The sequence below is a fragment of the Camellia sinensis genome, chromosome 14 (assembly GCF_055761805.1).
Source record: "Camellia sinensis isolate YWXY chromosome 14, ASM5576180v1, whole genome shotgun sequence".
Classification (NCBI taxonomy): domain Eukaryota; kingdom Viridiplantae; phylum Streptophyta; class Magnoliopsida; order Ericales; family Theaceae; genus Camellia; species Camellia sinensis.
This window is the reverse complement of record NC_138974.1, coordinates 54,115,321-54,128,801: the sequence shown is the minus strand read 5'-3', so window position 1 is coordinate 54,128,801 and position 13,481 is coordinate 54,115,321. Positions and strand designations below refer to the sequence as shown.

Genomic DNA, 13,481 nt, shown 5'->3' with positions numbered 1-13,481 from the left:
TATTTTGAAGATGATGATAAAAAAAAGAAAAACACACACAGCTCCTTACTCACTAAGGGTCTCACTCAAAATTTTAAATTCCTGTAAATTAGTTGCGAAAAAATTAGATTGATCTAACCACATTTATTTATAAAAAAAATTATTTTTAAAATTATAATTGCCGTCTATTTTTTAAAAATAAATCTATTAAAATCATCTTTTTACAATTATTAAATTAATTAATTTTTTTTAAAATTTTTAATTTTATATTTTTATGAGTGATTCACACGCTAGGTCCTAAAAGACCAACGGATCAAATTATCAAAATAAGATAGGATAAATTTCACTTCACCCCCTGTATTTTAGGTTAGGTGCAGATTATTCCCATGACATTTAGAAATCACCACATAACCTTCACATGGTTTATGGACTAAGTGCACCATCCACTTTTCTATCCAAATTAACTAGTGTGAGGTTCACACGCCCATTAAGAGAGTAAGCTATATTTTGACACCAAATTACCCCTTACATATCTTTAAATTTACAGAAGTTTGCCATTTTTCTTCCTCTTTCTCTCTCTACCATTTTTCCTTCTCTCAATATTTCTCTCCCATAAAAATCACCATTAACTGATCATCCCGCTACTCCATTTCTCTCTCTACTATTATAAAAGTAGTTTTATTTTAATTATAATAATAATCATAATATTGTTAGCAAAAATCTTGTTTGGGTCAAATCAACGAGAAAAAGTTGACAGAGAAAATCAATTTTCATAAACAGAAATTCAATCAGGCAATATGGTTGGTGTCCTATGCCTTGACGGTTTCAAGGACTTCTTTGGAGATTGCAATGTGAAGAAACAAGTGCTAATAAACTAAAATTCGATTGAAGAACAAGTAAACTTGTCACTTAATTACAAGTTCAAAAGGCACAACAATCGATAGAGCCAAACCTCGTTACACAGACCGAATTATAGACAGATTACTCCTAAATACAAGAACTACTCCTAATTTAGTTATGCTACACCTAATTTCACATGAGTTGTGAATTTGGTTGAAGGTCTTTCATCTTCTGAATCCTGAGCTTTTACATGGCCTTTAATGGCTATGCTGTGCTGTCACGTGTCCATTTACTAGGTTCCTATAACTGCACATGAACTGCAACTGCCTTTGCATTTTCTCTTCTTCTGTAACTGCTATGTGTCACACCCTCATTCCTCTTTCTTAGGCCATTAATTTCACTTCTTTTATTCTTGAGCCTCCTCTGCATGTGCTCATACCTCTGTCGATAGAGGATTCCAAGTTTTGGTGCCAACAAATATATATTCATTTTTTTTGTTGATAAATATGCATATACATACAGCTATCGTGGCTTGAAAATTGGGAGAGAACAACACACAGAGAGAGTGTGTGTTTTTGTGTATGCAATTCAGAAATCAACGGCGGTGATGGAATCAACGTTCACAGATTTATCGGTGAACTTGTATCTGAATCGATCTCAATGTTCATAAATTTGTATATAGTAGTTGTTTGATTCATTTTGCCATTCTTCTTCCTCCTTCTCTCTATACTCTCTCTCTCTATTCCCTTACTCTAACCCAATGTGCTGCATCAATTTCCCCTTCGCCTACTTTTTATCTCACCAAACCCACTTCCACACACACCTCAACACTGCCACACACCAACTGCAACTAATTTTAAATTGATGGGCACCATAAGATTAGGCCAATCCCTGCACAAAATTCTTTGTCCAAATAAGATTATATAAACAACTTAAAAGATTCTTCTTTTGTATCAGTTGTATGCATAGATATATACTATATACAATATATGAAACAGTAATGCTACAGGCCCCAAAAAGATGACCAAATGAATGACCAAAAATTTAATTGGACTGCCACCTAGGATTAGTGGGCCCTACCACTAAACAATTTATTCCTCCCACGTGATAGAAAGAAAGAAGCAGAAAAAACAAAAACAAAAACAAAAACAAAAACAAAAACAAAAAGGCGCCAAACCCCTTCAACTCCTTCTAGACTTTCACTCCATTGAAAAAAGCATAATCATCACCGAAGAAAAAAAGCTTCCGTGGAAAGAAGAAGTTGATCATATAAGTTTTTAATTTGTGTTATCTTTTTTTTTTTTTTTTGGTATGATCTATCTTGTTAAAATTAAAAATTTTAATTTATTTTTAAATTTCTGAAAAGTTTTTTTTTTTCTAATTTTTGCAAGGAATTATATATATTTAGGTTTATTATTTTTTGATTGAACAATGAATTTTTTTTTTTTTTTTTTTTTTATACTGAGAAACTCATATTCTAACATTGTGTTTGGTTCATAGATTTGAATCAGATTTGAAAAAAGAAATTTTGTCCCATCTTTTTATTTTTCATTTTCAAATTCCTAATGATCTGGTTGATTCATAAACTTAGATAAAAGTTTAAAAAAAAATGAAAAAGTGGGAAAAACATAAATGAAATATATTTATATTTCATCTATTTTTTATTTTATTTTTAAAATTTTTACTCAAATCCATAAACCAAACATGCCTAAATATTTGTTAAAAGTCTTAAAAGAAAAAAAAAAGGGTTAAAACAGTGAACAATATTATTGTGGCATGCTCTCTTTTTCAATCTTAATGAAAGTTGTGCTGCTCTGCCTTAATTTTATTTTATTTTTAAATATGTGGTGCTCTGTCTTAATGTCAATTGATGGAATTGGGTTATATTTCTTTTTGTACTACTCTGCCTTACATAAATAAAATTTTTATTTTAACTTTAATATTTGTCAAAAGTCTTGGAAGATTATTTTTTGGTTTGAGAGATTTGTACTAAATAATAATGCACTATTTATGTTCAATTTTGGTGGGTTAAATGTTTGTCAAATTTTAAAATGATGTTTATAATTCTTTGTTGTATTTTAAAAGGATGGAAGATAGAGTAACAAGTGATTATGGCAACACAGAATGTAATGGGGAGGATATTGAGAATGAAATGGAGAAAGCAAGTGCAGAAGTGATTGAAGATAATATTGATAATCAAACAGATGAAATAAGAAATACAGAAGAACATATAGAGGATCCTAAGCCGGGGATGGTATTTGACTCCGTAGATGAGGTTATGAAATTCTACACACGATATGCAAAAGAAAAAGGTTTTGCCGTGTGCAAAAGAACTTCTAGTAAAGGAAATGATGGGGAGATGAGATATGCGACAATTACTTGTAATCGCGGTGGAAAGCAAAAGATCTGATCAAGCAACCTTGTTAAGTTGCAACCACAATTGAAGACAAATTGCAAGGCAAGGGTCACAGCAAATCTATGCACTAGTGGAAAGTGGAGGTTGAATTTTGTTAATCTTGATCATAACCATGGACTAAGTCCAGGGAAAACTCAATTCTTCAAATGCAATCGGATACTTCAACCACATGTCAAACGAAGGCTTGAATTGAATGATATAGCTGGCATCAAAATGAATCAAAATTTTAATTCATTTGTAGTTGAGGGAGGTGGACATGAGAAGCTAACATTTTTGGAGAATGATGCGAGAAACTATCTTAATGGAATAAGGCGTTTATAGCTCAAGGGAGGAGATGCTATTGCAATGCAAAACTACTTTCTGAAAATGCAATCCGACAATTCTAACTTCTTTTCCATGATTGATTTGAATGAAGAAGGCCGATTGAGGAATGTATTTTGGGCAGACGCGAGGAGTAGAGCGGCTTGGCGTGAGTTTGGTGATGTAGTAGCATTTGATACGACATATTTGGTTAATAAATATGACATGCCATTTGCTCCTTTTGTTGGAGTGAACCACCATGGACAATCGATATTGCTAGGATGTGGGTTAATCTCAAGTGAAGACACAGAGTCATTTACATGGCTATTTCAATCTTGGCTCACATGTATGTTTGAAAGCCCTCCGAGTGCAATAATCACAGATCAAGACAGAGCTATGCAAAAGGCTATTGCGAAGGTTTTTCCTAATGCACGACACAGGTGATGCTTATGGCACATCATGAAAAAGGTGCCCGAAAAATTGAGAAAGTACAAAGAATATGAACCAATCAAATTTGAAATGCAAAATGTTGTTTATGATTCATTGACCACAGAAGAATTTGAAAAAAAGATGGGATAGGTTCATTGAGATGTTTGAACTTCAAAGTAATGAGTGGTTACTTGGGTTGTATGAAGAGAGACATCGTTGGGTGCCAGCTTTTGTCAAAGATATATTTTGGGCAGGAATGTCAACAACTCAGTGTAGTGAAAGCATGCATGCCTTTTTTGATGGCTATATCAATTCAAAAACCACTTTGAAATAGTTTGTTGAACAGTATGAGAATGCATTGGCAAAAAAGGTAGAAAATGAAAATCTTGAGGAATTCAATTCCTTTAGCTCATGCATCCCATGTATAAGTCATTATGAGATAGAGAAGCAATTTCAAAGTGCTTACACGAGAGCAAAATTCAAAGAGTCCCAGCGAGAGATATTAGGAAAGATTTATTGTGATTTGACTACATGTAAAAAAGATGGTGGCATTTCAGAATATGCAATTGATGAATATGTCAAACTTGGAGAGAGCCATCAACGTGCAACTTTCATTGTTGTTTTTAAGGATGATACAAAAGAAGTTAATTGTAATTGTCGATTATTTGAATTTAGGAGAATATTGCGCAAGCATCAAATCACAGTCTTCATGCATAGAAAGATTGACCAAGTATCGAAGAAATACATCTTGAGGAGATGGGATAAAAATGTTAAAAGGAGCCACATGAAAGTTCGGATTAGTTATGTCAATTGTTTTACCAAACCTGAAGCGCATCAATTTAATAAAATTTGCAATGCCTTTTATGAGGTTGCCGATTTAGGGGCTGAAACTGTCGATAAGTGTGACAAGATGATTGAACGGATACAACAATTAAAATGGGAGTTCACCGAAGTTGGAGATGTTTATGGTAGCAATAAGCCAAGATCTACAAGTAGTCATAATGGTTTTCCCTCATGTGGTGATGGTATAATAATTCCAAAAGAGAGTAGAGCCATTCTTGATCCATTGGCTCTTCGTCAAAAGGGGCGACCTCCATTGAAAAGAAAGCAATCCATCGTTGAAAAAGCTGTTAAGAAAAAGAAGGAAAGAAATAAGAAGCAAAAGACCACCACTTGTAATGAGGGAAATGTAGTGAAGGTAATCAATATCATACATTTTTTTTACTTCTTTTATTGATTATTTTTTTGTTACTAACTTTTTATTTTTAATGCTTAAATAGGACTTTGAAGAGACTGAAAATGTTCATGTTACAACCTCTACTACGGGTTTTGGTGTGACTAGAACACAAGAGGGTTTTATCTTAGATGTAAGACATTTATTTATTTTTAAATACAATGATGTCAATAGGATTAAAGTGTAATGGATGCAATATTTTTATCAATGTAGGAGACTGAAATGCAACGATCACAATATATTGGTGGAGAGAGTTATGCCTTTAATAGGGGATCATCAATGTGACCAAACATGTCTGCCTATCCAAATTTTTCTAGGATACATCCATATTATGGTCATCCAAATATGCTATTAGGTGGAAGATATCCATTTCAATCAAGTACAGGAGGACAAGGTTTTGACCTGAACTCAATTTTCTTCAATGGTAGTGAATCCCAAGTACATAACAAGCTCTCCATTTTATTTTATTTATTTTTATATAGATTATTAGGTACAATTTCTTAAAATATGCATCTTATAATTTCTATTATTTTTATTGCAGAGTAATATCCATCCACCTTGGAGAGCATGTTATGATTTAGCTCCTACTTCCATGCCATCACCAGAAGAAGATAAAGTTGAAGAGGGACCAAAGATTTGAAGTCAAAATTGAATGATGAAGAAGGACCAAAGATTTGAAGCATTTTATGATTTTGTATGGATGCTTCTTTTTGTTGCTACAATTTTTTTGAATGGGTATGATATATGATTAATGTACATGGTGGAAATACTTTTCCAGCTTTTGTTTTTAATTTGACTCTTGGAACAATCACATTTTGAATCTTAAATGAAGCTTCAGAATTTGACAGATTGTAATAGTCTTAATTCATAATCTGAAATAGATTTTTGATCATTTGATCATCATTAATTTGGTGAGTGTTATTGCAGAAATTTCTTCAAGTTTTAGGATTGTTTAACCATAAATGTTGAACTTTTTTTCAATGTTAAAATATAAAAATTTGCAATTTTTCTGCAATGCTCAACTTTTCAATCAACTACCGTCAACCACAAATAATAAACTAACTAGCAACACAAACAAATTAACCACAAAAATAACACCAAAATTACACAACTTCATTACAAAAAGATACATAATCATTTGATCTTGTTTTACATTCATAAGTTCATAGACACTGCTATTGACTACATACATTTGTGTACATTTTAAAGATTAAAAAAATAATATAAAAAAAATTCTGTACACTTTCATATAATGCCCCACAATATTCAAAAAATATTTGGTTCATCTTCTAGAGTGAAGTCTCTAAACCATCATTCTTACTTCATTCATCATCTTTAGCATTTACTAGACCAACACCTCTACTAGAAACACTCAAATTAAAATGTCAAAAAATTGCATCTTGCGTCAACACATGTCAAGTACAATCTATCAGGCCTTTTTGCAAAATTCGATATTTGAACTAGTGCTCGCCATTCTCATTTTTCATTGTCTATTCTGAAACTTTACGGCATCGACATTGTTTGATCTTATGCTACATCATGGAATTTTTTTCCTATTATCAAAAAAAAAAAAAAAAAAAAAATTAGTTGACATGCCATTTAATAAACAAAGTTACAAAGTCACAATTTCTCGGAGGACTTTCAACAAACACCTTGAAGGTGCCACTAAATAAACAAAGTTACCATTTTTCAGTTGATTTTCAACAAACATCTTGAAGGTGCCACTAAATAAACAAAGTTACCATTTTTCAGTTGATTTTCAACAAACAACTAGAATGCCTCAAAATAGGAAGAGAGTGAAGCCCCCCCCCCCAAAAAAAAAGAGGCACAAATCAAATAAGATCCACAAATATTCAACTAGAAATGAGAGGTTGAACTCTAAAAAACATAAATCCTAAAATAAGTTCTTACAAAAGGATGGAAATGAGGATGTATAGTTGAAATTAATAGTTGAGATGTTGATTTTTGTTGCTCTGTAAAAAAAAAAAAAAAAAAAAATGATTTAGAAGCTCCTGGCATTTTCACAGAGAACAAAAAACTAGATGAAATATAAATTTTAAAAAATAAAAAAAAATAGATTAAATATAAATATATTTCATTTATGTTTTTCCCACCTTTTCATTTTTTTTTCTTAATTTTTATCTAAGTTTATGAATCAACCAGATCGTTAGGAATTTGAAAATGAAAAATAAAAAGGTGAGACACAATTTCTTTTTTCAAATCTGATTCAAATTTATGAACCAAATACAATGTTAGAATATGAGTTTCTCAGTAAAAAAAAAAATTCATTGTTCAATCAAAAAATAATAAACCTAAAAATATATAATTCCTTGCAAAAATTAAAAAAAAAAGCTTTCCAAAAATTTAAAAATAGATTAAAATTTATAATTTTAACAAGTTAAATCATACAAAAAAAAAAAAAAAAAAAAAAAAAAACACAAATTAAAAACTTACATAATCACCTTTTTCTTTCCACTTAGGCTTTTTTTCTTTGGTGATGATTATGCTTTTTTCAATGGAGTGAAAGTCTGGAAAGAGTTGAAGAGGTTTGGCGCCTTTTTGTTTTTGTTTTTTCTGCTTTTTTCTTTCTATCACGTGAGAGGAATAAATTATTTAGTGGTAGGGCTCACTAATCCTAGGTGGCAGTCCACTTAAATTTTTGGTCATTCAGTTTATTCACAAAATCCAATAGGTGATCAAATCATTCAATTAATGAAAAGTTTAGAAAAAGAATTGATAAAAGACATTTATATATAAATATAAACATAAATTGTTTAACTTGGGCAATCAATATATCAAGTAATGATTTATGTTTGTACCAGTAGGGGCCTAACGTATATAGATATACATATATAGTTGATATATATTTGTTGGTTTAATTCAAAGAGAGAAGTCCAAAAAGATGAGAGTATAATAGTTAATTTACATATTCTGTTAATAGAAGGTAACGTGCGTTTTAATTCACAAATTACGTGAAAGTTATGTAATAATTTTTAAATGTCAAGAAATAATCCACACCTAATTCAAAACACGTACATGTAAAATAAAGTTTGCCCAATAAAATATGTAGTGGGCCCACGAATTTACCCAGTCCACTGCCGTGGATAGGAAACAAACTCATCTCTTTGAAAATTTATTAAGTAATTTTGGAATATATTGTCACATTATTTACATACTTCCCACAATATTAAAGTGGATCATCTATTATCTTATAACTACTTAATAAAGATGGGAATAATAATATATCATGATATTTTGAGACTATTATATAATTACTTTAAAAAATTTTGACAAAATCAAATTAGCAGTGATATTTTAAAAAATAAAAAATGACATACAAACTAATTTCTAGATTCATTTTCTAAACTTAATAATATGTAAGTGATATGATTAATTGATTATTAGAGAAGATATGAGAGAAAGTGTTACCTTTAATATCGTAATTGAGAAAATTACAGATACACCCCTCCAGGTTTGACAAAATTACAGATACCCCTGAGGTTTGAGAAATTACGAATTCCCCCCTGAATGCTATATTTGCATAAGAAATTAGGGGGTAATTTGTTATGAAATATAAACCTCAGGGGGTAAATTGTTATGAAAATACAAACCTCAGGGGGCGGGATGTAATTTCCGAAACCTCAGGGGGTATCTGTAATTTAACCAAACCTGGAGGGGTGTATATGTAATTTGCCCAAATATTAATTACTTTGAAATAGTCACCCAATTCCCTACGTATGTATTTAAAATTTGAATTTTAAGATAGGTTTTATCTCCTCTCCTATCTAACCTGTTTTGCTTTGGCTAGCTTCCCCTGTCTTGTACTGAAACATCATTGTTAAGTTCATTTTTTTATAACAATAAAGACAACTTTGCTTACCAAAGCAAAGAAACATGTCATTGCTGATCAGCTTCACAAACTAAGGCCAAGTTTGGAAAGATCCAAAAAAGTCAAAAAGTCAAAAAGTTACTCAAAAAGCTAAAAAGTTAATACTATTCACCAAAAGTCAACAATTACGGCTGCACAACTCCCAATTCAAATTTTTCCCTACAAATCAATTTTTACAATTTTTTATTACACATTTTTCAATAAAAAGTCAAAAAGTTAACCCAAACATCCATATTTTTAACCTCAATTTTTTAGTCCAAAAAGACAAAAAGTACACTTTTTTAGTCTTTCCAAACTTGACCTAAGTGTAGTTTCTCCATGGAAATCAGTATTAATGCTTGCACTAGTGCCTCTCTCCAAGGCCAAAAAACCAAAAACCCAAAAAAAAAAAAAAAAAAAAAAAAATTGAGACTAGAGTGAGTCACTGAGAGTTCGTGTAGAGACAAATTAATGGAGACACCGAACAGAGCCTACAAAGCCCATGTTCTAGTCCTACCCTACCCTGCCCAAGGCCACATCAACCCAATGCTTCAATTCTCCAAACGTTTGGTAGCCAGAGGTGTCAAGGCCACTCTTGCCAACAGTGTTTATATCTCCAAGTCCACGCACAAGGACCCAATCAGCACCATCGACACTGACACGTTTTCTGATGGACACGACGATGGTGGCTACGACAAGGCCGAAAGTCCCGAGGCCTATCTGACCAAATTACGCGACGTTGGATCGCAGACTCTGGCCAGTCTCATCAAGAAACTCGATGGGCTTGGCCGACCAGTAGATGCCCTAATTTATGATGGGTTTTTGCCTTGGGCTCTTGATGTTGCCAAGGAGTTGGGAATACTTGGAGTTGTGTTTTTCACTCAGACTTGTGCTGTCAATAGCATATATTATCATGTGTATGAGGGTCTTCTTTCACTCCCATTTTCACCAGATTCAACTATATTGTTGCCTGGATTGCCACCACTTGAGCCCTGTGAAACGCCGTCGTTTGTGTATGCTTATGGGTTGCATCCAAGTTTCTATGACTTGTTGGTGAATCAATTTTGTAACGTTGATAAAGCAGATTGGGTCCTTTTTAATACTTTCTACGAATTGGAGAAAGAGGTATGCATATCAATTTTTAACTTGGTGTAATTAATATTTCAAAAAAAAAAAAAAAACCCTTAAATTGTCTAGAATTTTATTTTGAAAACATTTCAGATATGATAAGTACTAAAAAAAAAAAAAAATACATAGAATTTGAATATGGTGTTAAAGGGTGTGCAAAAACCCACCAACCTGCCTTCACCCAAATCAATTGATCAATTCAAATCAATCCGTGTGGTTCAAGAAGATGAGCGGGTTAGATAATAAAAATTAGCCGATTAGCTTGTCTACTTTTAAAGTTTATAAACCTGCCTATGAATTGACCAAAACCGTCTATATACATGTGAAATTATCTTGCATTTGCTCGCAAAAAATCTCACTAAATCTAATATCATCAATTGGATGACATACATCTCTTATTTTTATTGCATATTTCTCTTCAAATTTGACTGTTTTGTATTTTGATTTGTGAAATATGATTTTGAATAAATAGCATGGTTCGATTATTTTGTGGATTTTGTATTGGGGTTTGGAATAAACAATAAATCTTTTATTGATATTATGAAAAAATTAAGATTTTATGTGCTTTGATTTTTTTTTTGATTTTGTATTTATATTCCACCTAACTTGCTCAAACAATCCTTTTGAAACCGCCAAAATATTTAACCAACCCACAATTTTGAGGATGGGCATATTGAAAATTTCTCAACTCAATGGTGGTTCTGTAGATGATTTTCCACATAGGCTAGTCAAACTAACTAATGCAAACAACCTTGTGATGATTGAATTTAAATCATACATTTAATTTTTTTTTTAATTTGTTTTGTGTGTGCGTGTGAATATGCAGCATTGTAAAATTTATTTTGGTGTTAGTCATATCACACCAAGTCTAAATCTACACTAAAGATTAAATATTTAAATTCTGAAAACATATTTAAGTATATTTTTTTCTCAGTACATAATATATATATTTTTTTGTTAGATTTTAATATGAATCTCTATTTTGTAACATGTCATTGTGGTTTTGATTAAAATGTCGTATATTAGGTGGTAGATTGGATGTCAAAACTATGGCGGGTGAGAACAATAGGCCCAACACTTCCATCCATGCACTTAGATCAGAAACTCAAAGATGACACAGATTATGGCATCAATCTCTTCAAGCCTCACTCCACTGTGTGCATGAACTGGCTAAATGCCAAGCCAAGCGGCTCTGTTGTTTACGTATCCTTTGGCAGCATGGCCCAATTTGAACCCGAACAAATGGAAGAAATAGCATGGGGCTTAAACCAAAGCAATTACAACTTCTTGTGGGTCGTGAGGGAAACCGAAGAAGCCAAGCTACCAAACAACTTCATCAATGACACAGCCGAGAAGGGCTTGGTGGTGACATGGAGTCCACAGCTAGAGGTGTTGGCACACGAGTCAATAGGTTGCTTTGTCACGCATTGTGGGTTCAACTCTATTCTTGAGGCACTGAGCTTGGGGGTGCCAATGGTTGGTGTTCCATATTAGTCGGACCAAGCTACGAATGCTAAGTTTGTGGAGGATGTTTGGGGTATAGGAATTAGGGCTAAGATGGATGATAAGGGTATTGTCAGGAGGGAAGTGTTGGAGGCTTGCATGAAGGAGGTGATTGAAGGAGAAAAGAAAAATGAAGTTAAGATGAATGCAATGAAATGGAAAAAATTGGCGAAAGAGGCGCTTGGTGATGGTGGGAGTTCAGACAAGAACATTGATGAATTCGTAGCTGAATTAGCGCGATCCTAATCTCATTAGTGCTTAATTTCATCTTAGTGATGATTAATAAAAGTAGGTTGATGATTGATTGTATTTGCTTATTTGGCAGGAATATGAAACATGATTAAGAAATTACTTTGTTAAGAAAGTTTGTTTCAACGTGAACATGATTTATAAATTTTAAATATTTTATATTTTGTTAATTAAATTTTTTGTGTGATATTGTTGATTAATCTTAAGAATCACAATGAGTATGAACCTGACAAACTTGTCCTAATGGTGATATCTTCCCTCATCTATGAGATTTCAAGTAAATTTTGATAAATTCTAAGAAAAATAAAATAATAAAAATATATGGGAAAATTTTCTAATATAAGATTAGTCATTAGTGAATGAGAAATGTTAGGGATCATGAAAAAAATTTCATGAAAATGATCATGAAAGATTTATGACCCTTAGATTACCTTGATTAGTGTGTGGTGCTTTATTCTGAGTGTAATCCAAAGGTGACAAATCTTTTATGATCATTTTCATGAAAGATTTTTTATGATACCTAAGTTTTCATGTCTTTTTCATATGTGAACAAGTCATGTTGGTCTTGAAAGAATGTGTCTGTGATATTTCAACTTTGAACTTATGGAAAAATATCAATTTTTGTAGTAAATTGTTAATATTCTATTTTATATAAAAATAAAATAAAATAAAATATAAATCATAGGTTTACTACACCACCTAAATCAATATGTTTGTCTCGGGGAGCTTATTGTTCCAAGGATTTCAAATGCAAGTTCAAAACCATGTCGTGGCCAACAAAAAAAAAAAAAACAAAAAAGAAAAAAAAATGGATAAATTACATTAGTAGTTTCTTATATTTTGTTTATTATATTATTTTAATTTTTTAAATTTTAATTAGTTCAATTTTGATTCATAATTTTAAAGTTTTTGACAATTTAATCCAATTGGTAATATTGATTAGGATTTTTAAAGAAAAAAATGTTGTAAAATTGGTTGAGATTAACTAATTGAGTTGAACAAGTTTACAATTTTGTTAATAAAAACATAATGCATGCTGCTTATGTACATATTTTTTTTTTTCAAAAAATATTAATAATTATAATCAATTAGAGAAATTAAAAAAAATTATTAATTCGAAGCGATTAAAATTATGAGATCAAAATGATATAAGAATGAAAATATGGAGACTAAAAATGGAATTTGCCCAAAAAGAAAACAAAGAGAAGACAGAGTAGGGCAGCTCTGACCCACCTCTTCACCTTAGGTTCCTGTTTCCTTCTCTCTTTCTTATGATTCTTCTCTTACAACCATGGAAGTTAGAGCACGATTTGCATTGGTTTTTTAGTTATCTATTTCTGATTGCAAGACTGGATTCAAATCATGTAAAAATGCCTTGAGCGTATGTATATCACTATATCTGTATTATATGATATTCAATTCAAAATCTATATCTATATATTATATAAGCAAAATGAGATTTCTAATCTTTCACAAGCCTTGTAGGAGTTCAAATATTTTAATCTTAAATTTTTAATTTTTTGATTTAAAAAAAA

General features: G+C 31.5%; 2 protein-coding genes across 2 annotated transcripts; both read left to right on the top strand.

Annotated features, from left to right (window-relative positions):
• The first annotated feature begins 3,601 nt into the window (after window positions 1-3,601).
• LOC145806988 (protein FAR1-RELATED SEQUENCE 3-like) lies at window positions 3,602-5,838 on the top strand. Its single transcript, XM_082904878.1, has 5 exons — window positions 3,602-3,952; window positions 4,089-4,184; window positions 4,299-5,162; window positions 5,245-5,331; window positions 5,740-5,838. Exons 1-5 carry the CDS (start codon window positions 3,602-3,604, stop codon window positions 5,836-5,838), a joined length of 1,497 nt encoding a protein of 498 aa, XP_082761004.1.
• Window positions 5,839-9,382: 3,544 nt separating this feature from the next.
• LOC114320539 (UDP-glycosyltransferase 74G1) lies at window positions 9,383-12,121 on the top strand. The gene is made up of 2 exons (XM_028267606.2): window positions 9,383-10,191; window positions 11,221-12,121. The coding sequence occupies exons 1-2, from the start codon at window positions 9,538-9,540 to the stop codon at window positions 11,686-11,688; spliced, it is 1,122 nt and encodes a 373-aa protein (XP_028123407.2). The 5' UTR covers window positions 9,383-9,537; the 3' UTR covers window positions 11,689-12,121.
• Window positions 12,122-13,481: the final 1,360 nt, after the last annotated feature.